The sequence below is a fragment of the Spodoptera frugiperda genome, chromosome 7 (genome assembly GCF_023101765.2).
Source record: "Spodoptera frugiperda isolate SF20-4 chromosome 7, AGI-APGP_CSIRO_Sfru_2.0, whole genome shotgun sequence".
Lineage (NCBI taxonomy): Eukaryota > Metazoa > Arthropoda > Insecta > Lepidoptera > Noctuidae > Spodoptera > Spodoptera frugiperda.
In genome coordinates, this window is record NC_064218.1 from 4,556,412 (window position 1) to 4,583,488 (window position 27,077).

General features: G+C 36.1%; 3 protein-coding genes across 7 annotated transcripts in view; all 3 read right to left on the minus strand.

Annotated features, from left to right (window-relative positions):
• LOC118265860 (semaphorin-1A) overlaps positions 1-19,560 on the minus strand; it is a 337,918-nt gene extending 318,358 nt beyond the window's left edge. For all 5 annotated transcript variants that reach the window (XM_050695142.1, XM_050695145.1, XM_050695140.1 and 2 more), the window contains exon 1: positions 19,370-19,560. In XM_050695142.1, coding sequence (XP_050551099.1) covers positions 19,370-19,466 — 97 coding nt within the window. In that variant the 5' untranslated portion in view covers positions 19,467-19,560. The remainder of the gene's footprint in view (positions 1-19,369) is intronic.
• LOC126910893 (uncharacterized) lies at positions 3,337-4,642 on the minus strand. The gene has a single exon (XM_050695146.1). The coding sequence runs from the start codon at positions 4,544-4,546 to the stop codon at positions 3,476-3,478; it is 1,071 nt and encodes a 356-aa protein (XP_050551103.1). The 5' UTR covers positions 4,547-4,642; the 3' UTR covers positions 3,337-3,475.
• Positions 6,028-7,513, minus strand: LOC126910894 (uncharacterized). The gene has a single exon (XM_050695147.1). The coding sequence runs from the start codon at positions 7,511-7,513 to the stop codon at positions 6,581-6,583; it is 933 nt and encodes a 310-aa protein (XP_050551104.1). The 3' UTR covers positions 6,028-6,580.
• Positions 19,561-27,077: the final 7,517 nt, after the last annotated feature.

Consider the following 27,077-nt stretch of genomic DNA (forward strand, 5'->3'; position numbering starts at 1 on the left):
TTTCTAAATCTGTATAGTATTTTAGGTTTTGTATATTTGAAGAAGTATGTTTTAGGTGAACCTAGTTTTTATTTGTATATAGTGAATAGTTTGCAACCCCAAGCCCAATGGGCTGGTTGCACAAAACGAATGGCCAAAAAGTAACATTATTGATACTTGCAAATTAATGTACGTATCCACACTTTTAGATTAATAAGATTAAAAAACATTAATAAGATTAAAATACTTTAAAGCACTAATAAGTGAGACTATACTAAGCCATAAAACTCATGATGCGGCGGAATCCCTACCACTTGACGAATGCAACAAATAAAACCAACTTTACGACTTAAAAGTCATAAGTAAAGTTGTTGAACCCAATTTAAAACTTTATTTTCATAAATGTACAATTTAATTTCGTTAATAATTCAAAGCAATTAATACAGTAACAAGAATAGCACCCACTTGAAACAAATTTTTGTGGGCACAAGGAAAAATAAACCATAAGAGGTGCGAATTGAGTTTCAAATTGCTTCGTGAAAAATCCTATTCCCACATGAATGATTGCAACGAAGTGGGGTCAAAAGTTGAAGTTGGTAAAAAATCGGTCGACGCAGATGTTTGGCACATGGCGACTGGCACTGTGATGGAATAACGTTTAATAAAAGGAAAAAGTCGGTGTTCTCATTTCTTTTCTGTCCGATATTTTTCCTGATGCGCCCAGTGGGTCAGCGCGAACATTTCGATGGCGATCATTGCTGGATAAATTAGATTTTTAGAGGTCTACTTTTTTGGCAAAGTTTTCAATTTGATTTTCTGTCTGTTGAAGTGAATTCGAAGATTAAACTTAAGTTACTTACACTTGAGATGCCTACTTCTTGAAGGGTGCTGTTTGAATGAAAACAAACCCGTGTTTTCTGTATAGGGCGGCAATCCTGCCGGAGGTGATGTTTAAATTGCAGTCACCAGTTTGGGGATCGAATGCCTTAAGGGAACTCGATATACGCCAAGCTGGTCTTAATCATCTACGCGCCTACACTAAACGTCACTTCATTAAAAGGAATTGCAGAAAACTGAACCTCTTACAGCAACCTAAAATGAACCTTATTAGGGTTCCAGAGATCACATTTTACAATAACACTGAACAGAAAAATAACAAAACTTAACACAAACCTAAACAGCAAAACATAAGAACAACACTAAGGAAATAACTTCAATAAGAATCCCAAAGGATAAATCTCACAGTATGAAAGTATGAATCATATTGCCGTACATTGGTATGACGTCACAGGGCGGGGTATGTAAGCAAACAAGTGTCGCGCCAAATGACACTCATCAATCGTAGGATCTAACTGATATATTATATGCCGAGTGGAGTGTAATATGCGATGACTGAAACCTCCATAATTTTCTACCTGAAGCTAAAAATAGATGAAAACATTTATTGTTGAGTAGCTGATGCCAGCGGTTTCGCTCGCGTGGGTTACGGAATTTGTGACTAGTAAAAAGTAGCCTTATTTATGTACTCCTAGCTAAAGTAGCCTAGCTACCTATCAATAAATGTTACGTCAAAATTGGTTCAGCCATTTCAGAGATTAGCCAAAATATCAGACAGACAGAAAATTTGAATTGAATTTACTATTATTTGATGTAGGTATCGTGTGTCCAATATTACAAACAGATACTCCTATTAGAAGTTGAATTAAAGTATAAGAAAACATCATGAGAAAACCTGGTTTTTGTACTACCCCAGTTTGAATACTAAATCAACAAATCAAACTCAAATTACATACATCAACATATTTTTTTATAGCTTAACTGAAAAAATTACACATAAAATATTTGATCGTTAAAACACTATAAAATTATAAATAGCAATGCATGAATCATTCGGGTTGAGACCGGGATCTTTCATTAGCAAAGTAAAAAGTGACCAATTCAATACGACAGTGCAGTACTGTCCAGTGTCAGTACAACATAAAAACTAACAATTTGACAAGTAATGTCTCCATTAAACCATCTTAATAACACAGATCAGAAATGGAATCTGCGCAAAAAGGATTAGTTAGTTATTAAAAACGCTATTATAGGTAAATTGTATAAGAATTTTAATTGGAAAACAAATGTTAGCTGATTTGATAAACTAACTAAGCTCTCGTGAGGTTAGTTTATACAGGTGTCCCTGAAGTCAACGTCTATGTGGCATCAGGTGATCAGCAAGGTTCCAACTGTTAGTATATATGTTAGTGTTAGTGTATATAGTATATAATCAGAACCTAGTACGACGTTACGACTGGACGTCGACTTTAGAGACATTCTGCATACGGTACTTCCAAAGAAACGTCATATGGAAGGTTATCCAACCTTTTTAGCTCTGAAGATGTTGGCCCACGTTCCAGTAGTTACCTAGACCTGTCATTTAATAAATAAAGTACTAAGTAGTAAATTATTACAACTAAGAATATAATGTAAAAATTTTAAATTCTAATTCAGCTGAGCTAGCACCGATAATTTTCGTAGACTTGATGATGTCTGCAATTTCGATAGACTACCTCTATATGTGCCTCATTCACTTAATATAATTGATAACAAGAATTATATCAAAGAGCCTCCCCCCATAATAAACAGGGTAACATAAATCTTGTAAACCATTACCACAATAGTAAGAAAATCCAAACGATACCAAAATATTTTGGTAGATGTTATGAATTGCGAAATAAACCCGCTTCTCGCACAAATGTTAATAACGACCGTTTTTCTGACTCCCCACCACTTTATTTATTGCTAGCTGTTGTACTACGAACATAGTTCTAAACATGATCTAGTAAGTGCCAACTTCAATGAGCAATAATGCGTTCAAAAAATCTTGAGTAATATTATATCAATACTACCTATTAGAGCTTTTTTTCGAAAGACGCGTTACCTGATGGTAAGCGATCAGCGCCGCCCATAGACACCCACAACACCAGAGGAGACACAGGTGCGTTGCCGGCCTTTTAAAAAGGAATACGCTCTTTTCTTAAAGGTTTGAAGGTCGTATCAGTTCGGAAATACCGCTGACGACAGCTCATTCCACAGTTTTGCTGCGCGAGGCAGAAAGTTTCGTGAGAAAAGAACAGTTAAAACTAAAGATGTTCTTAACTTAACTTCACATTTTTTGTTGAAAAATTCTAAAGTTTTATTAAAAAAACAGTCTTGTAGTAGTAAATTAATGAGGAGATAAAATGCCTACTTCATATTCAAAGTTTATGTCATCTTTTAGAAGGATCCTTACTCAAAACAGGAACCCATATTTATAGTAGCACGCTATACCAAGCAATTATTATTATTATTATTATTATTATTATTATTTATTTATATAAAAGAAATACAGCATTATATTTATGACAATTTCCCACAAAACCGGTTTAGCGGTTTGACTGTGGGTGTTGCGCCGCATTGTTATACAAAGTTATTATCTACTGTTTATTCTATATAATATATATTCTATATAATTCTATATAAGTATTTTAAACAGGTATTTTTTTAACTTACTTTTAAAAATTCTTTTATTATTTTCCTGTCGAATGTCTGCTGGTAAACTATTAAGCACGTAAGGTATCCGTTTCTTTAGAGTTCTATCGCCGAAGTAATTATTGACTCTTGGAACATTAAATTTACCGGCAGCCACCGACCGTGTACTGTGGTTATTTGTCACAATAGATAAGTCATGCTCCTTCCTGCCGTGCTGGTTTATAGCTAAAAGGTATGTATGTTTTAAATGAACCGGTAAGATCTTACAAATTTTATACAATTTTCTATAATCGTCTTTGCAACTTATTTTAGTCTTTTTTGTAACTAATAGTTTAAGAAATCTTATTTGTAATGATTCTAATTTATTTATGTAAGTCTTAAACGTTAGCCCGTAGCTATCAAGAGCATAACTTATTATTGATTCTACTAAGGATAGATACAAACATCTTAATATTTTAATAGGAACTTTGTAACTTAAATGATAAAACTTACTAAGTAATATTCTTAATTTACTACAAATGTAATCTACATGACAGGACCATGAAAAACTTTCATCTATTTTGACACCAAGATATGTAACAGAATTAACAGCTTCAACAGGTTTACAATTACAATTTATTAAATGATTATGAAAACATGAGTATTCGTGTGTTATCAATTTAGGAGTAGAAATGGATAGGTGTGAATATGGTGATCTGATGACAAGAAGTTTGGTTTTATCGGCATTTAGAATAATCCCATTGTCATGGGACCATTTAACTACTGCGTCTATGTCTTGCTGGATTAACGGACAGATGTCATTGATGTCGGTTCCGGCGCGGAGCACACATAGATCGTCTGCGTACATGTATGACGAGCAATGACGCAACACTCCGCATAAGCTGTTCACGTGCATGAGGTAGCAGATAGGACCACATCCTGATCCTTGAGGCACTCCGCTCCGTACCTCCACCCTGTCACTGAGAGTATCACCCACCTTTACCCGGTAAGAGCGCCCTGTGAGGTAATCACTAAACCACTGGTTTAGTGGTTGTCCCACACCGCACTCCTTCATAGCATTAATAAGGGTATCTTTTTGCAATGTATCAAATGCTTTCTTATAGTCAAAAAATATGGATATTACAATTTTTTTATCCTCTAAATAATTATTAATTTCATCAGTAAATTCAGATAACAATGTACTTGTACTTTTACCCTTTAAGAACCCGTGTTGACACCCTTTGATAATATTATTCTGTTGTAAATATTTTCCTAGTTGATTAACTACACATTTTTCCATAATCTTATCTACGCTTGACAATATAGCTATCGGTCGATAATTTGAAACATCTTTAAAATTTCCTTTTTTGTGTATAGGACGTACAATTGCCTCTTTTAATTTATTTGGGAAAGTACCTGTAGCAACTGACAGGTTTACGAGTTTGGCCAATACAGGACACAACTTTTTCGCAATTATTTTTATATCGGACATACGAACTAAATCAGTTCCCGGTGATTTGTTAGTACTCATGGTTTTAATGACATTGTTTATATCGCTAGCGGTCACCGGTTGCCATCTCATAGACCTGTCCGTGAGTGCCACATATTCCTTTCTGTTTATCCATGTTTCATTACATTGATGCTTGATTTTTTCTATTTCTTCTGTAAATGTTATTGCAAATTTATTACATATTTCCGAAATAGATATTGAGCTGTCCATATTAGAAATAATTAAACTATCTAAGGACGGTTTTGTATTTCCTATTAAACTATTTATTTTTTCCCATAACTTCTTAATATTATTTTTACAATCTATTATACTATTAGTATCATATATATTTTTACTTTTATTTATTGCTTTTTGGCATCTGTTTCTATATCTAGTATAATTAAGGCGTTTTAGCATATTCTTTGGTTCGTTACACCATACGTTAAATAATCTATCTTTTTCTTCTATCATAGCTTTTAAATTGTTATCTATCCATGGTTTTTTATTTCTCTCACTGTTTTTTGTACAAACAATTTTATAACTTTCATTATAAATGTCAGTAAATATTCCACAAAATTTACTATACAATTCACATGGACAGTCAATTGACAATAAACTATCGAAATCGACATTTTCCAATTTTTGTTTTACAATTTTATTGTCAAGTACCCGTTTGCTAGGCGCATGTGCACGAGAATCGCGCGCGCGCGGCGTCGGAGTTTGTTTCCATTCCACCACGGCTGACACAAAAAAGTGATCAGAGATTTTATATTTTATAACTGCCGAGTTAATAGATACATTATTCGCTCTTATGTATATGTGGTCTAAACAAGATTGCACAATTTTACCTAATAAAATTTCCTTACGTGTGACGTCATTTATACATTTAGTAAAACCGTACTCAGAAAGTAAGTTTTCATACGAGTTAACATATTGGTCAGAACTATTTAAAAGGTTAATATTAATATCGCCACATATAATTACTTTTTTATTTGGTGGTAAATTTTCTAGGATACTTCGCAATTCAATTAGGAACTGTTTTATTTTATCTTTTTTATTAATTTTAGGAGGCCTGTAAATTGATAAAAGGTGTATCTGTTCATTATTATAATCAAGTGTAATGGAAACGTACTCCGCCGCCCGCGCACAATTTGCGGGTGTTGCTAGGTCACACACACTTGCACACAACTCAGCGCGCGTGTACACCAACACGCCACCACCGCTACGACCCGTTCTAACATAACTGTTTAGGTTGTACCCTTTAATATTATAAAATGATAATAATGAGTAATTTATATTAGATTCTGTTAAGACTATTATATCTAACAAATCAATGCAATTGCCTATTGTTACTAACAATTCACTAAAGTGTTTAACTATAGAACGTATATTTATATGTAATACACTTAGTGTTTTTGTGTTTGCGAATGGTTTTAATGGTTTTAACCAAACATTAATATCATCAACAGAGTTAAAGTTTACAATATTTTCGTTTATTATATTAATATCATTGAAATCTGCGAATTTTACTTAATTTAGGTAGACATAGGTAAAACATATGTTAATAATATAAATAAAAAGTAGGTACCTGCAATCTAGAACGTCCATAGTTACGAACATTCATTTCATTAAATCACTTATATCACTTTGAGACCTTAACCATATGGTTTTTTCGCCTTCCGCTTTCTTCACCAGGATTTTTCCGTTTGATACCCAAATATATTTGCAGACACCATGGAGTTGTTTTTTCGCGTTCCATAACAAGGCTCTTGTTGTTGGTATGAGATCTTCATTAATATATATTCTGTTGTTTACCGATCCGCCGGGAATAATCATGTTACTGGTTATGGATTTTTCAAACATCTGGCGGCGCTTCTCCAACCATTTATTTCTACATTCTACTCCTGATGCCTTGAATCCTATGATTATAGGAGATGGTTTTGCCCCTTGTTTTGCTGGTCGACTACGCTTCACCCACTCGATGTTGTGACTACTCACTCCTATTTCATCACCTATTTTAGTTACTATATCTTTCACATTTTCATTAGGTAGGTATTCTACTCCTACGATTTCAATGTTTAATTTGCGCGATGATTGCTCATATTCGTTCAATTTTTGTTCGAGAGCTAAGTTGCACTTCTCTAAGTATACACATCTATTGGTAGTGTTTAATGATGACTTCTCAAGCTTAGCAATTTTATCCTTAGCTTGTTCGTGCTCCTTTATAAGGGAGTCGTACTTATCAGACAGTAAACTTATGCTGTGCTTGATTACATCCAGATGTACTTTTAGTTCAGGTATAGCGCCGACCTTCTTTTGTATGTCTTTCAACATTTTTTGAAGGTCACAGGTATCCTCTTCTGCATCTGGTTCATCATCATCACTTCCCTCCTCCTCCTCACAATTATTGCAGTAAATTCTGTTTTTACCCGCTTTCATATCAGCGGCTAATCCCTTCACGCAGTTCCGGTGGAAAGTTCCTTGGCAAGGTCCTTGACAAATGAAATGGGATCCTTTTTTAGATAGGCTTTTTTTGCACTTTTGGCATTCCATAATAACTACAATGTAATAATAAACAATATTAAATTATATCCACAGGGATGTTGATACCCATAGAGGTTATAATCGCTTGGCGCGGTTTTTGTAAGATGCCTGGGGGATTCAACAGCGCCTAAGCAATTACGTATGACATGTGTCGTAAAAGTCATATAAGTAACGATATGACAGCAGGGGTACACAATAAGTTTAATAAAGCCAATATCAGAGGTTCGCGTTGCGGTATTTTGGACTGAAAAAAAAAATTGCTAAAAGTCATAGGATTGTTTTGATCTACCAAAATCTGGAAACAGGTATTATTGTTTAAGTTTAGGGTGATTTTCCACCAGAGATGTGCTATGCTACGTTGCTATGGATGCGTTTGGCTTCCACCAATCATATTCATTAGTACACATAGTTTAGCACTGGTGGAAACGGACTCAGCTAAGCTATGTTGTTTATATAGAAAGATGCGAATAAATCTTATCCTCTTAATAAAAATCCAAGATTCACCACAAAACTAAATCACCAAGTAATCTTTCTTCTTCTTTCTCCAATTTTCAACAAAACTGACCGAACACCCACCCACGTTACAAATAAAGGAAAGCAAGTTTCCAAACTTTACAAGTTACCAAGAAGAGGGGAAGGGGGAGTACGTCTAAAAGTTGTGCCAAGTACTCTGCATAAGTTCATTAATTATTATCACGCATAAATATCATACAAGATGGCGCCACGGGCGATTTGAATTTATTACTCATTGAAACACTACGTTGCAATATGATATCCCTTTGAATTTGAATGTACAAGAATTATTAAATAAAGGGAATGGATTTATTCAGAGATAGTTTTATGATAGATTCTGTGACATTTAACTATGAGAAATGGTTTGATTGTACTGATTTATAATGCTACCGAAATTTAGTAGTGTTTATAATAAATGATATATTATGTTTTGTGGTTTGAATACAGAAGATCAAAATTTACATCAAAATGACATTACCCATAGAATTAAACAAGGAATTATAAATTGTATACGTACAATCCCAAAATAACGTAACCAAATTGAAACTTCACCAAATTTCATGAAGACCATCAATAAAATCTTCATCAAAACCGAATATCAGATCCAACAAAACATTAAATGCGAAACATTCAGAATAATATTCCACGCATCTTTACAATGAAGGGAAGCAACCATCATCGTGTGTAATCCCTACTTCCCCACAGATCCTGCATCCTCCTCCGGCCCTCTTTCATTCACGCTTCATGCTAGCTTACAAGCCCTCACTAGTTCTTTCCACTTAAATGAATAAAGGAATGAATTAAAGTGGAACGCATTAAGTTGCCTCTCTATGTCTATTCTAAATATAATTATGAAGCTGTGTTGGGAATAGAATGAGCTCTCTGAATGAAGTCATCAGTAACGGCCCAGATGGCCATTGAAACTTTCATACAAAGTATTATAAATGAACAATATCTTAGGACTGAGTCATTTCAGAATCAGTTACAAGTACTAGAAATACTCTAGAAAACTTCTTGTATACTATGATTTCCTTTAGTGTTGTGGATACGTTGACAAAAACAGAATTTCACATACGAGTAGATACCTACGCATCAGATCGTCGCCAAACACGTATCACACAAAGACTTGTTCCGTGCTTAAATCGAATATTGCAATCACTATGCTAACCGCGCAGTTAAAAATGTACATATAGACGACGCCTTTGCAAAAACCGTCCTCTGAACGCGACATAACAACCAATATACTCAACAATGTAAAAGCTTAACCCTTTAACAAATTAATTCCCAGTTTATTTAACTTTTAACAGTTCCAGACGTCTCGAGCACTTTCCACTGTTCTGGGTAAGAGTTTAACCGCGTAATAGTTGGCAAAAATGGGCTTATTTCCATGAAGCACGCTTGCTTAGTTTTATGCCTACTGACTTTTACAATGAAGGCTAAGCTATGGCATTTTAGCAGCCATCGTTATTGTATAAGTAAGGGGTAAATTGAAAACTGCTATTGTTAGTAAAAGTAAAGGGTAATATTTATTTTCAGTGTCCATTGTTTTAATAGCTTTTATTTACTAACCGAATTACACAACATGATGACAACATGAGGTGGACGGACGACCTGATTGAGATTGCAGGGAGCTTCCAACCAGCCTATCTGGAAGTTATTGTGGGAGGCCTATGTTCAGCAGGGGACGTATTGTGGCTGATATGATGATGATGTTGAACGTGAGAAAAATCCTAAAGTACTAAAAGTAGCAAACAAGAGAAAAAAAGAATAGAAAAGAAATCCAAAAACATACATATGCACAACTTCCATGAAGCTAAATGCAGTACAAAAGCATTAAGGCGTACATTTAATAACAAATAGTTATCCAACAAACAACACAAATATTACGTAACATCCACGTTTACGAAAATCCATTCACATTGGAACGTTATAATCAACAGCTCTCCGAAATCCGGTAACGAAAGCTCTCACGTTTCCATGAAAATAAACGGCTGATGCACTTTCTTTAAACACAGCGTTTCGAAACAGATCGAATTGCTTCAATTATTCGAGCGTGTATTGATCGAGTTAACTGTAAGGCAGCGGATTTCTACATCTGCTTTGGATTTCATATTAACACTTATGTAAGACTATCCTTACTTACAGATCTCTTATAGGATTACAAAAGGCAAAATGGAAATAATGGCTTTAAACAAAATTACCAAAGAACAGAAGAATAAACACGCAAAGAATAAAACTAAACTCGTAACTAAAAACATAAAAATCACAAACAATTTTGTAAAAGACACAAATGGTAAGAGAGCTAAAAGCGACTAAAAAGGAACAAAATTAAATTATCATGTTAAATATAAGAGACACACAGTTTCTACATGACAATAGTGGAAAAAAGATAAAAAAGTAACTAAACGAGCTAGGGGTAACAAGAGAAGTTTACAACGTACAACAAACGAGAAACAATTTAATCCAAACATTATAACACCAAGTAACAATTTAGCTTTTATTATATAAAAGGAGAATATTAAAGAATTGTATGAAACATAAATGAATGCCACGGAAGACATTATTCCAGTCGGCGACGAGCCATCGCAGACGTGTTTCCGAATATAGAGTAATCGATAGTCAACACGATACTCCCAGAGACTGTATTATGCACAACACCACCACAAATGAGGGGGTTTCTATACATTTTTTATTGAATCCAGGTCGACATTACTACTCGAGCGAGTATCTGTTACTGACTCATTGTTAGCATGTAGCTATAGAAGACATACACAAGAAATTAGTTAACAGAACAACGAGCACTGTTTTTAATGATTCTAATGAGCTCGTTGTGAGAAGAGTAAATAATATCTAAGGGTTTTTCTTGAGCGAGTACAAGAAATACCAATATATTAAAGGGATTTTTCTTGTGGAAAACTAGGTATATTTTATCTACTACATACTTGAACAATTTATATCAATAGTTTATTTTTAAGGCAAAATCATCTAATGCTTTCTCCTCCTTGGGCTAGGCCAGAGGGAGTGTCAGACTCTTACTGACTAGAAACCACCCCATTCCTACTCCTGCTTTTCGAGCCGAAGCCCGGTATCTCGCTAGGTAGTCCGCAGCTCCGGTATATCAATAGTAACAAGCCCTTTCTTTTTAGTATTTGTTATCTTTACACTTATTTGTTTTTGCTCCCATACTTTGTCATCGTTATCCAAACCTATCATTGTTAGCATAAATAAGATAACATCACACCACCAGTATTCCTGTTACTTTACACGCTGGTCTCGAACTCCGTTATTTGCTATTACAATCGCCAGACTGGCTTCCGGCTCGATCTTCGATAATTTGAATAGACAGCATAGAATATCTCTCAACATCAATTGTGTTTAACCCGTTTATTGCATTCTCAACTCTATTATGTCTCTAAAAGGATTTATTGTTCAACTTTTAAGAGAAGATCGATTGTTGGTCCCTTGTAGGAAGCTGCCATCAGAGTACAATACAGAATCTAATATTAATATTTGAACTAAAAACTTTTCCTTTTGTTGCTTTGCTGTGGATGGCACTTCTATGGCAGAAACAGCTTCTATTGAGAATTAAGTGAGTGTAAATATTTCTTTTTTTTCCTCATAGCTCATATCTCAAAAAGATGAGAAAGTATAAAGACAGTAGTGCACAGTTATCATTGAGTTCGGTCATTGAACTCGACTCAAGTTCAAGTGTAGAAGGGCCGCACGATCTGTTTATTTTTAGGGCTCTAAATATACTGAACCCGTTCTGCTTGAACTTATGTTTCCTGCGTCTGTTGAACGGTTACCGTCTAAACTAAACATTTGCGAAAATGTTAGCTAAGATCAAAGATTTCAGGAAACTGTCGTCAGTTTGAATTATGATACTTAAAGCAACAAATGCTGTAAACAAAACTATTTGCGATATTAAAAACTATATTATCGGTACCTAACCAGAGCCTCTAAGAATTTATTTCGTAGTATAATGGTTACCACAATTTCATCACTAATCTTATTCTAATCGTACTAGGAGGAGCCATATTTTGATTTGGAGACTTTGAAAATCAAAAAGATTCTCTTATTAATCCGTCCAAAATTAAACCTGACACATACTTAACTACTACCAACCAAAACGATATTATACTAAGAAATAAATTTATCAAACATCGTAAAAGTATCACGATAATGACAAAAAGCTTCCACCTTACCTTAATCACAAAATTTCAAAACCAATTTCAAGTAAGCAGCAGAGTGGACTATTAAATAAAATCGACGGAGTAATTTTAAATTCTAATCTAAACTTATTTATGTCATATCAAGTAACTGAAATGGAGTAGGAAATTAGAGAAGTGTTTCTCATGTGAGGTCGCAGCTAGAATTGATGTCATCCCACTTTAAGACCTAATAAATAATCAAATACACTCCCACATCCAATCTTAGAAGGAACCATTAATAAGACAATAGCGAGCATTCAATGTATCGGATTTAAGACGGAGCCACTCTAAAATGTACCACAAGAATTTACGATTCTTATATTACACTGATTAACACAAAAAGACATATTAAAACAAGTTAAAGTTGGAGTGAAATATCAAATTCCTAAAAGTAAAAGTCTTAGAAAAAGACACTGACAATCTTTTTTGAAGTCAGCTCAAAATATATTAAGTTCGCCTTGATACCAACTTTCATAGTAAATCCGATTCGAAAGTCGTTTTCATTCACAAAAGTCCTAAGCTCCAGCACGTGCTAAAAGAATCCGTAGAAAACTCTCAAGAACGAAGAGTTTCAAGAGTTTGAAAACGATTCTTAATCCATACTTTTGGGTCAAGTTCATTTTTATCAATATTTTCTACCGTTCGCTGAACAAACTTCACACTGTTAGACGTTTTAAACTGCTTTGAATTGAACTTATTCACAGTCAAAGCGTTAGTATTATTTCTATCATTTATTTCTTCATCGTAGTCTATCAATAAAAGCTTATGGATTTTTGTTTTTAAAACTAAAATGGGAATAATATCGCCGTTTTAAATTCATACGGTACGTAGGGGAGCCGCGCCACCCTTAGCTGCTACATTCCTATTGTTACGGTCCACATTGTGCACGAACCACCTGGCTCATTAACGAGGAACCACTACCAGCTTTAGAAGACCCCTCAAGTCTACATAAACGTGACACACCTGAGATATTCTTGATAGTTTAAAAGGTTTTGTTAATTCAGAATTTAGTCATTATGATGCTGTCATTAGCTTAATAAATCTTCTCAGGGATTATGAAATAAAAGCACACCAAGTAATAGAAAATTAAAAATGTACGAAAATATATTTAGTCTAAAATGGCTTTAACGAACTCTTTCAGAATCTGCAGACAATGCAAATGATAACACAAAAAGTTAAATGACTTTTTATTTTATTAAATTTACCGTTCACTAACCCCTACCATATTCAAATAACGAGCTCTTTCATATCTCTTCGCAACACGAGTACTAAATCAAATAATCAGAATAAAAAAATCGCACATTACCCTGACTTATCGCACACGTACACACAAGAGGAATCCACTAAGCTATCAGAGACCCTTATAAAATGGTCGCGGAACACGTTTCACTTGCCTTGCTCCACGTCACTGGCCCATTTCTTACGATCCATTGACTCTGAGCCATTCATCGGTGCCTTTTCAAATGAGAAGGGTTTTAAATGCGACTCACTGCAAATGAGAACGTATATGAAGATTTATAGCACATGCATATTGTAGAAGGGTGACACATAGTTAACTTAATGAAAACAAGCATACATTAAAACCCTAATAACGATCAGATGATCTTCTGACTAAGAACGAAACAAATAATGTCATTCATGAGGTAATTTCTATGGAATTTTGGACGAAGCCTAATCAACAAGTTGAATACGAAAAGCTAAACAAACGTGTAAATATACCAACAACTCCTAATTACAAATCTCGTATAGAATACTAATTGGTACAAGTAAGTAAAATTTCCATAGAAACCAGATGTATCAAGTCGAACTTATCATGTATTAAATACACCGAAGTAATTAAAGATATTGGAATTACAGATCACGGGAGCTATAAAATAACTTGTGTTTGAATAAAGTAAACGGTACAATATCAAACGAGTGTGAGAATAGAAAACATTCACTATGAATTGTCCGCGATGTAAACCTAATAGATAAAACGAGGGTCTCCCGAATAAATGTTTTAATTATGTTTGTAGAAAAAAATTGAATAGGAGATACAAAACCGGAGCTGATTGTCGTCCCCTTCCGTGTTCATGATTAGCTCATTTTAATCCCGGTTTAAAAACTGCATGACAATGGTGTAGGCGCACTCGCTCTCTATTTTGCAAAGAATCGACTACCGTTCATACAGTTTCCTTTTCCCCGCTGAGGATTTCGACAAATATTTTTATTACTAAACCAATGTTTGCGCAGCCCTCGTCAGCAAGGGTTGGGATAAAAACACCATTCAATCCGCCATCTTTCTTTGATTCCGTTTCTAACCCATTTTTCATGCGAATATGAATAGAACAGCTGGTACGATCGATTGCAGGCACTTTTCTTCCCCTGTTTGGTATGAATTTCTTATAAAAGTCCCTTTGGTGGTTTTCATAAACTTTGAATTACACGAAATGGTTTCGATAAATCATGGATCAAAAGATTTGTTCTAAAGTGAATCATAGTTTCGATTTTAGAAAGCAATATTCAGCAACTTACTGTTTTATTCAATTTATTTTTCAATCAAATATTCATCAAAGGCTAATCATAAACTTGCAAGTGTTTCTAATCGCCAATTCAACTTGTAGACGATCTACAAAATGCATTCACAAAGTTAGAAAAGCACTTTCAAACTCCCGCAAAGGAAACGCACACTGAAACAAATGCCATGCACATGCTGCAAGCCATATTAATAGCCAAGCCGTATTTATATGTGGGTGTATACCGTATTCGCAGTTGTTCGCCGAACGGCAAGTGAGGAGTCGCAAATGCGAAAGCACTTAAGTAAAGCCTCAAAAACAAAAGAGGAAAATTTGATTGTACAAGCAGAACCGGCGACCCCAAACAGCCCACTAAAAGAAATTAATCGGCGTGTCCGAAAAAATAAAAACAAAAGAAACGGTAAATCCCACACTGGGAAGACAATACATCGCGTCGTCATAAAGTTGTGTCTCTCCCGCCAGGCGGCGCCATGGCGGGTCCCTGCCCCCTCCTCCCCGCCGCGATGCCCTACGCACGTGCGTGCTACTTGTCTCCACCATTCACAACCCTACGCGACCAAAACAAAACCCTAATACCTTATCCTAAATCTCAGTTTTGATCAAACATATTATCGAACCGCAAAAGACGCTGCACAGTCTATTAGTCACCGTATCGCGTTACCATTAAACACATTTTTGTTTTCCTCCACAGCCGCATTCCTCGGTTCTAAAACCAATTGTGATGCAGCATGTTTGAACTTTTGTCCTTTTTGATTGACTTTTATCGGTAGCGGTACAATTTTTATTAATATTGACATTTTAAATTATTTGAACGCACGTAACGGGAGCAACGGAAATTGATTGGTTCTACGACCGGAACTCATATCTAAAGTCGATTTATTTCGAGTGACATCTTAACTTGTGAAACGCAGATACTTGAACTAGTTTTTGGGGAACGATTTATAATTTTGTTTTATAAAACAGCGTGACACGCGTTCCGCTTTTGATAAATTGCATTTAATATGTCATAAACATTTATCATCAAAATATTGAAACATAATGTAATCATACTTGTTTTTAGACAAAATGGACCCGTTACATTCATACTCATTATATTATAAAACCGAAACACTACAGTTCCAAAAGAGAAACTTTGTCATCACAATAAGACCCTCCAAAGTTTTAAAACAAAAAGCCATTGACAAAAATTAATAGCGCCACTCCCGAGACCTCACCGAGACTTAATAAATTGTAAGCCATACACTGGAATCATAAACAACACTAAGTCATAGTAGCATTATGCACCCCAACAACCACATAATAGCTCCCCAAAGTATTGGTTCCTGACGAATAACCCAATAAATACCCATAAGGCAGTACGCGACACGTACAAAATATTCTTGGGACATAAAAGCATTATCCTGTTAAGTAATTTATTTCTTCTTCAGGTTGTAACTGAACGGCGGTTTTATGGGACCACTTAAACGTTCTATAATCCTCGCAGTTAAAGTATAAAGGAGGGTGTCGGAACCCATAACGCAACACCATAAACGGTAAGAATTGAACTAAAGACTTAGTCACCTGTTCCAACCTTGAACCATAAATCTTCGACTTTTTTAAGGGGACCTACGCGAAGTGCGCCTAAGACGTCGTGTAAGGACTTTATGGACCCATATTGTACAGGTTTAATATTGTAAATACATAAACTTATTTTATTTACTTTTCCTCCCTTCTGTGGATGCTTTGATGTAGAGTATCGCGTTTTAATATTTAATTAAGAATTTATTATCTCCATTATTCTATTTCTTTCTATATTTTTTCTTGTAATTTATAAAGGAAGCCATCGTATTACGAAATTTAATTTCCTTCTCTTTTATGATCAGTTTTATTAAATGGAAAGAAAGCTTTCAAACCTGACCTGTGTTAATCTTAGTGCTTACTGAGTCATCGTCTTATGAGTCAGAGAGATTTTATCCCAGCCAGTTCCCCGCATGCTTCACTGCCTACCCACTCCTAAGGAACCGGTCTAGATGAACTTAAACTGGCAACCTTCTTTTACACAGTGATTTTATTGTTTACCTTCATTCCTGTTCATAACGGTACTTTATCTTCTTGCCATAAATATTGCATGACCACCTCTACCTAATGCAAATAATTCCCTTGCGGTCAGTATGATTACTTTTCTGGACTTGGTTGAATGTCGGTAAACCCAAAAGAGGAGCCTCATTCATTGCTGAATCACAATGCAATTCTTCTTCATTGAATGTCATTGGCAATACAGAATGCATGCCATTTATACTCTGACTTTGTACCATGACCAGCATTCAATTCAATGACTTCCAATTATTCGACGATCACAGTTTAAATGATATTGAATTATTGAGTCCAATAACCCTTGTATTTAGTTTACAAACGTATATTTGGAAAAGGATTTCGTAATAGTTTCGAGTTCTTGTTACAATTTAAAGTGCACCCAGTATTCTAGTGGCATACTTCGGTAATAATAACGATATCGGTTGCTAGCGGACGTGAGTGCAGTAACATTACCAACAAAATTGGGTTAGTTAGATTGCCAGTACTTATCTCCCAAGGCATAGTTTACTGTAGTGCTGTCTACTGGGAGATTGCGCTACTTGAACTTGTTAAATCACTGCAACGTGTTTAAATTCTATTATATTTTGTTTTATAGAACGGTCTCTACATAACATGAGTTCTCTACCTTTGATAATTTACCTACGATATCACAGATATACACATGTTTAAAGTTACTAAATAATAATTTGGGTTATATTTTATGAAAAAAAAAATCATAATTGATAATAAGTCTTAATATAAGTGACACTAACGTCACATTACAATAACACCAAAAAAATTTTTTTTGCGCCAGTACAATTTCATGTCTTCAATGATGTAGGTACATGTTAAAGTCGGAGTCTTACAACGAAGTGGTTATAAAAGCTATAATAGCGACATAAGAAACATTATATCGATAAAATATCATATTTCTGAGATCATCTCAAACGTGACACTAATAACGACCGAAATATAACGCGAGGGAATCCCATAAAAACCTTATAACAGAGAGCGTCATTCCGTACTCCTAAAGTATATTGACCGAAGATCGTATATTAAACCGCACGCTGCGGTCAGTTTGACCCTTCTAATTTCGATTGGTGGATCATATTACCAGAGAGGTGTTGACACGTCCACTACGAGTGCCCCTACATCAAACACCGTAACTATAGCATTCTAATTAACCGCCCCATCAACTATCTCAGAGCTGTTTACGCTATTACTTCCTATTGATATCTCATGTTGCAGTGCTTACACTTGACCTGGTACACTTCGGAATGATCTCACTTCCCTTTGTATTACCGTACAGTCAAGTTCATTAACATTTCAATGCATTAAACCTGATGCGTCTAAAACAATAGCCGGATATGCGACAGTAACGGATACGTTCCCGACATTCGCGTCTTGACGTCAAACATTGGCTACTGATTCTAATTCAAGGTTCATCGCTAATCGATCACATTCATACCCTTTATTCCGATAGTGTTCAACTTCAAAAGGGTAATAGATTACAAAACGCATAGAATAACGCAGACAAAGTTCCGTCCGCTACGTTAAACATCGCGTGGATCGCTAATCCGAGCGTAACATTGCAAAACGCAGAACAAACTGCTTCGCTTTGTGTTGCACTAATGAGAGCCACGTGGCCGTCCCCCGCAATGCAGACTGCACAATAAAACAATGCCGCTACAGTTGTGCATTCTGGCTTTATTCCTGCAGGACTAACTGTCGCGTGACTGCGACTCGTTATGGGTGTACCGCAAGGCGCGCTCCTACAGGCAGTTCTGTTTATTCTATTTAGAACGTGGATGCCGGCAAATGTTACCAACATTGTTGGTGATATCACTTTTGTTGCAGTTTTGTTGCACAATCGTCCCTTTTCTGACATTTATACGTTTGAATGCCAACAAAAATAGACAACAACTGAGTCACAATTATAACTTTCATAGCTTATCTTTGAAAATCATTCCATAGTTACTCTAAAATCACTCTAAAACAATCAATATGTCTTGTAAATAAATGACAAGCTGATTCATTCAAAGATTCATTCATTGACATGACGTTTACTACAGTGCACTTTGGTGTAGAGGTTATGTTCAAAACATTACCGTCCGCGTCTTATTCTGTTACATCTGATAGTTTGTTATTTACATATTTATGTTCAGAATTGTGTAACGGAGCTTTGTTTTGCTTTTCCGTTTGATTTACATTTTGCGTTTTAATTCCAATTAGATAGACTGCAACTTGTAAGATTGCCTTTCTTATGATATGAGTAAGTTTTCGGACACGATTCATAGTTTTCTCACTATTTTCATAATCTTCATCTAACAGGTATGACAATCCTCGCGGCAGTCACTCGTGACAGTTTTGACACAAACACGAGAACTTTTGAATGGAGTGTTTGTTCGCGCGTTGTCGTCAAACAAAACAACATAAACATTGGATACTCGGCGCGTCGCGGTACCGAACTTTGTGGGGTCCCTGTCGTGATCGGCTTCGAGGGCTATTAAGTCTATTGTTGTACGAGTTCACTAACACCGACATGTTTCTATGCCGATTGTCGGTGGACTCACCTAATTGTGCGAAGACCTTGGGCCTGACGTTCTCCTGCCAGGCGGCGGCGGCGGCAGCGACGAGTGCCGCCAGCAGAACACAGCGCAGCACGAGCATGGCACTAGTCACAAGTCGACATCACTTGAGAACACTCGCGGGTCGCGGCTCTACACAAGACAGGCGGGCGGGGCGCGCGGCGGCCGGCGGTAGACTGGCGGTCCGGGGGCAGCCGGGGGGCGCGCCTGCGCGGCCGGCGCCCCGCGGTCTCGCATGCGTGGGGCTGCGGAGTGCGGACCTCGCACGTGACGCAACCCTCCTCGCCCCCAGCGCACCCTCGACGGCTATCGCCGACCCTGCGACGTCATAATCGCGTTAAAAAAGCGGCTGCATATCCTAATGAACGCCGGCACTAAACCTGCAATTAAACCCGACAGGGCGCCGCCAGAGGCTCTGAGCTTTTGTTTATAAGCGTTTTTAGCAGTATTAAAAATTCGTTAGGGGTATGTCGAGGGCGTGACAGTTCAGCGAATCGTAAGGTCGCAATTACAACTTTGATGGTTAACAACAAGGATGTAGGGTCGAATGCGTAGCACAGCTCCTATTACTTCCCCTTCCAGGAAAAAATCTCAATTCGTGCTTTTTCCACTAATTGAGGTACCTAGCAACATCCCTAATGATCGAGTCGACAACCTGTACTTAATAAATAAATTCACTATAATTTGTCCCATTAAACTTCTCGAGTCCTGATTCCCAGTCTTAACAAGCGAAAGTTGTTTCGTCAAACATAAACAATAATAATACTTAATTTAAATCCCTTCATAAAAGTAAATAAAACTTTGTTAGGACCATCGTTTCATATATATTTAATTACACGCATCGTAAAATTAATGAATTGTTACTAAACCGACTCAAATAACAAGTAAGACCGAATGGTACAAAAAACGATTCAGTTACACAAGGTCCTAATAACCGTATCACATGAGAGCGGTGCAACTTTATCGAAATAAAAACTTTTTGTACAACTGTAGGGCTCCCTGGCGCATTCATTATTATTAATTGGACAAAGTTGTTCCCCAGTAATTTTATTCGAACAGTTTAGAACTCTGTCGAAGTAATGCGAGTACGATGTTAGTGTACCAGCGGGCAGAGAGTTGCATTGTGTGGGCCCGTGTGAAAATCAATAAAATAAACATTTATTGTGCGGGACTCCTGCGCCGGGTTCCGTGTGCATTCATACGGACGAAGATATTTTTGTTTGCATAAACATGATTGCTTTTACGTCCAATTTTTAACAGCACATTCGTTCAATATGAAATGTTCTAATTAGAAACCAATTGGACCTGAATCACATCCCATTATTCATCCCCATCTCAATATACACAGATAAAACACTCCTACTAAAGATATGTAACACCTAACTCCTAATATCTGTACCTTCACGCTGTAGAACAAGTTCATAAGAATTAAACTGAGAATTCTCATTACCTCGCAGAACCGCAGCGCAGCCATAGAAATTTAATAAAATTGTTAAGACACTAACTTCCTAACTCCAACCTTAAACTGCATTAAAGTAAGACTTTTAAAATAAGGAAAGTTAGCAATTCTCAAGTTCTGGGAGACTATTCGATACAACTTGCTTCGGATAGACACACGGTGACTATAGTTTTTGTATAATAATCCAATTAGTGTATAAAACTGATAGTTTTGAGCTGTCTCTAGTGGTCCCGAGGTCGTTATTGGAGTCTCAGTGTCTTTTCTTAGCTTGATTATCGAGTTATTGAAAATTTGGGAATAATCCTATGTTTTTTGTTTACTTATGTGATTCTTCTAAGTTAATTATCTACAGTTGCTGATATTGTAAGTGCGAAAATTCTTATAGGAAATATTAACGTAGACAATATAATGTTCGCGGGTTACCGGGACTCTGGCTCAAAAAGTAGGAGTAGGAACGCGGTGGTTTTTAATCAGTAAAAGTCTGACAATCTTTCTCACCTCATCAAGGTGGGAGAAGACAAGGTAACAATGTTTTGAAAAAAAAGTGGTCCTGTTTTATTAGAATATGCATAAAATTAGCAAATAGTTCAACTATACATGAAAATAAAAATACGGATTTCTGTAACAGATATTCAGATTTGAAATACCGTACATTACTTACCGTAAATTTTAAGATAAAACCGTGTATTAAACAAAATACTATAGGTATTCATGTTCAGACCTACAGGGTAAGGAAAATTCCTATAGTAGGTATAAGCAAGATGTCTTTATATTAATTAAGGAAATAAATTATAAATAACGATTCGTTTCCCCTCACTAAGATGTGCTTCACACATACGCACTACGACAAATTAGCGCCGCGTTTTATTGGCGTGTAAAATTCTTTGAATTCTTTTGTTGGTTATTTTTGTTCCAGTGTAACTGGCTGGTGACAGTCGTTGTGATTATTAGAATTAATTTTACATTTGAATACGAATGATACAGAGGCACTTTTTTATTTTATGATTTTTGCAGTTTATTCTGTTGAGATCTTCTTTTAGAAGGCACTGAGTAATAACAATCTCAATAAGACTGACTAATATTACTGACCAGCTTTTGTCAGCGGCTTCGCCCGCGTTCCCATGGGATAAAAAGTATCCTATCACCCAAGTCAGCCAAGCCAGCGAAGCTACCAAAGTTCATCAAAACCCATTGAGTAATTTCAGTGTGATCGACGGACAAACATCCAAACAAATAAATAAACTTTCATATTTTAATATTTGTGTGATTAGTGTTATTTAAAAGGAGTTAAATTGAATTATTTTTATGTAATTAGATCTAAATCTATCATCCTAATTTATGTCTCACAATTGCGAACATTAGACCAACAAGGCATAACCTAAAAACAATTTAAATATTATTAGTGGACCTAAAAACAACAAAAAAATATATAAACAAAAAAAAGCATTCAAAATGAAAAATAATAACACGACGACGATCAAATAAATTTATGTAAACGTAATGCGAATTTAAAATCCTTGACGAGAGTTCGCATCGTTTCGCAATTAAGAACGTGACGTTAAAATAATTATGTGCGTATACGGGGGCTACTGTGACACTCGCCAAACAATGGGTGAGTAGAGATTCGGGACTGCGGGACTTCGGGACTTCGGGTCCGCGAAATCTTAGGGCGAACGGACCCCACTTGTGCGAACAATCCCCAAAACTTGCACATAATTCATTTTTTTATTGATGCCAAGCAATTAACTTATGCCGTCCTCTTCTCATCTTGAAGAGTCAAAAGAGATGGTGCGTCACTTTAATTAAGAATTTAATGGGTCGGTTGTCGTATTATTTTCTTAATTACGTTTTTGAAAGCATTCAATGGATGTATTAATATGTCGGATTCATTTGGGCAGAGTGGAGGGAGAACTCTATTGGTGTGTGTTTTCCAGTTCATTGTATACCTAAAAATATTAAAAACGAATTCATAATTAAAAATAGATTTCTATGATTTTTTTATTATCTATTTTGTCCCACATTAGGATATTCTCATGTGTCGTGCGTTTACAAACATACAAGTACACATACACAATACACATGACACCCAGACCCGAAACAACAATTAGTGGATTACACAAAGAGTTGCTCCGTGCGGGAATCGAATCCGTGCACGTTACGCGGCAGCCGGTTGCCCAGCCACCGCGCCAACCGTCACTAGACTCATTAACCAAGTCATTTCTTAAATTTAGGTTAATTATTTAACTAACCACTTAATTCGTATATGTATAGAATAGTTTATAATCAAATATCAATACTTACTTATCAAAAGAAATCATATTTAGAATTACTTAAAATAAAGCAACAAAATAAACAGCAAGGTAAATACTCAGATACACCCACTCACGACAGTTCATAAAATGTAATTGGAGCTAAAGACATTCGTGACGTCATCACCTCGTCTTTACCGACCACAACCAAATGACAGAAATAGAATAGAATACCAAAATATACTGTTTAGCTGTAATTTCTTATAATGAGGTTTCACATTCAAGTATTGTTTTCATAGAACCTAACCAAGGAATTAAACCATTTGTTGAAATTAATACTTTGGTACAACCAACTTGGTGTTCTAACATTAATGCTATTTTTAGGACATATTATTGTACCAAAATATTGACCTAATCTACCATCAATGATTGTAGGAGTGAGTTAGTAATGAACTATAAATCAGTTCAAGATTCAGAACTCAGATATGTAGGTCATATTTTGCCAAATTATACATGTTTCCATGAATTTTGTTTCATTGAATAACATGACATCAATATCACGTAAATAAATCGGTATACAAACAGTAATAAATTAACATGAAAATAAACAATTATTCACGTTTATAATACATACCAACTAATACAAAGAATTCGTAGCACAACAAAATTATTGAGGCACTAGTCAAATATTGAGGATTTTATTACCAAAAAAAAGAACACCTCTTTGCCTGACTTAAAAAATCTGGTTTTAATAATATATGTAGATACAAGTTCTTTTTTTAAAACCAAGGTCATCGTCACGCCTTTAATTCCCGAAGGGGTAGGCAGAAGTACACTTTTCAGCAGGTAATGACGCTATACATTGTACACTTACTTTTCACCATTAGTGTTAGAAGTCCGTGTAATAGTAGCATATTACCATAAACTGGTCACAATTCCAGACTCTGTGCTACCTCTGAGAAATTGTAGAAAAACCGAAAAAAGCCCAGTAGTACTTTGCCCGAACCGGGAATCGAACCCGAGGCCCCTTGTCCGGCAGTCGCACTTGCGACCACACATTTTTAGTCAGTAAGAGTCTGACACTCCCTCTCGCCTCGCCCTGGCGAGAGAAGACACTGGATGATTTCCCCCTTAAAAAAGAAAATCATTTTTAAAACTATACTAAGTAGTAACCAACTCATAGTACCCGTTAAACAAAACAAAGCTCTTAAAAGCCTACCACGGAGCCGGGAACCAGCCAAGCCACAATGACCACTATGCCACTACGTAACAGTGACCTAATTCCCTAGAACTAAAGGGAACGATAAATAGCTGATACACTTTATGTTTTACTTACTGTAACTGTCATATTTGTGTCCTCTGTATATTGAACCGGGTTAGGGGCGGAGCAGACGAGCAACTTTTGTACATTGAAAACTGAAATCAATTCAAGGCTATACATATAAGAGATCCAATGAGGACTTAAGGTAATTGCATCATAAGGTAATGTCTTATCTGCCAATGTAAAACGACTATAATACCTTATGCGATCCTATAATAAATTCTACATTTTTTTAAGGTAAATGATCTTCTTGTTTCGACCGAGAGATTGCATCTAATAGCTTTCTATCCGTCGATTCACCCACATGGTCGAGTCCATAACAAATTAGGGAACCAACAACAACGTCACGCCTTTTTATCCCCGAAGGGGTAGGCAGAGATGCACATGCACAATACGACACGTAGTGCCGCTATGTAATGTACACCCACTTTTCACCATTTTGTGTTATAAGTCCCATGTAATAGGGGATGAGCCTATTGCCATATCCTGGACACAATTCCAGACTCCGTGCTACTACCGAGAAATTTTCGAAAATCCGAAAAAAGCCCAGTAATACTTTGCCCGACCCGGGAATCGAACCCGGGACCCATTGTTCGGCAGTCGCACTTGCGACCACTCGACCAACGAGGCAGTCATTAATATTAGTAATTAGGGAACCTTCTTCAGGAATCACACCATCTAGTTATGAAGCTCTTTGAAAAATAAAATTAATTACAAGTATTATAAACCCTTAGTATGAGTTTCGCGTTCAGAGCTCTGATTGGCCGGCTCGAATAAACCAACCAATCAGAGCGCCCGCGCTCTCGTTTTGGTAACTTTAAACGTAAAACAAACTCGTTCTACGTATATAGACAGTCATTGTTACATTATATTATTAGTCATGATTAGGATTAAAGGATCTCATGATGTAGTTCAAAGCATGGACGTTCGAAAGTTGCTCGTTTGTACAGGCCCTTAGGGTTCCAAAAGCAGGGTTGTCACTTTGTTTTGTTCTAGTGCGTAAGTAATTGTGTGCAGGGGTGTGCATGAGGTCGGAGGTAATACGTATGTAGGTAACTAAAGCTTTTTTAGTTGGTTAGTGGTGAAATGTTAATGGGATATTCGAGCAGTTGTGTTATATTTGTGTATGGTCAAAAACGCAAAAAATCGTATCTAAATAATTACAAATAAAACATAATCTTAAGTAAAAACTGTATGCGTATATAATTTAAAAATATATTAATTTCTTAAAAATTTCACTGTAAATAATATAGGGTTTACAGTTTCAAAAATAGTAACCTAAATAGGTAGGTATCGTAACGCATCAAATGTCACAAATTACGTACCGTATCCGAAGAAATTGTTCATATATTCATAAATCAAATAAACAAACAACTACCGTACATAAAAACAAATGACTCAATAAAAGCCCTAACACACTAAACTGACAGTCGCAGGAACACTTAAGCATTTAAAAAAGCAATGCAGAGGACATCAGTACGAGTGTCGATAGGAATTAATCCGATATCAAAAGTTCCCTGTTCACCGTCCGAGTTGAACGCATATTTGCCTTTAGGTCCGCCAGACTCATAAATGCACCTTTTTGTGGTCGCAAACTTCAGGACGGTGGTTGCAAAAGGTTTCAGCAAACAATGTTTTTGTTGAGTATGAGCAAAAATTTGTTTTTTACCACATTTCGCTTTCGTCTAGGATCAGTTTTGAATAAATTGTGGGTTTAAGTTACAATAATATATGGCTATTTTAAGATAAATTAATATTTCGAGCATACCTACTTTATTTAAAAACGTGTGGGCGCTATTTCTTGTTCCAAAGATAGAATAAGTATCGTTAGGACTTTCCAAACTTAATATAAAGACTTTCGCCGATAACACGTTTTGTGATTTGAATCAGACCGAAAATAAAATAAATCCAGAAACGAAAGCGTAACTAGATTACAACTAAACTATCCGAAAACTTTCAGCTCTCATTGTAACAACCGAAATACTTTGGAACTTCTTTTCTCATTTCACACATCGCCTTTTGGTTTCTTTCACAAAAATGACGGATGGGACTTGAGATCCACATTACTCTGCCGCGTAGAAATGACCCTTTTAAGCTTATCAGGGCAACTTGAACGGTTTTATCGATCACCCATTCTTCACAACAGTTGACCGTAACCTGTAAGAGTATCCAAAAATGTTTTCCTCGGCCATAAATGAACAAAGGACCTCCAATCTGCAATCAGAATTGGGAGTCCTGTTTAAAACCTTGTTGAATGGAGATGGTATAGATATTCATCAACAATTCATTCGGACGCTGGCGAAAATATGTCAAGGATTCTCGTATTTTTGCGCGAGGAGCTTTAGATGTTTGCTTTGCCACAAATCAAGTGGACTGACGTAACACGATGGTACGTAAACGGCCCATCTTTTGTCCTGTCACACTAACTCTTTGTATTATTCCTGTTGAATAGGATTTTTGTGGCAGACCGGGATTTATACTGGATCTTAAAACAAAATATTTTTCACAAATACTTGAGGTACCTTTTGTTTGGCTTAGCGCCTATTTAATATCTTGTCCGCCTCAGGGCCTCAGAGATCATTATACTGTACCGCTACGAGATGTAGACATGATTTGTAAACTACCTTTATCTTGAGCCATTGTATCGCCATCAGATAGACATAT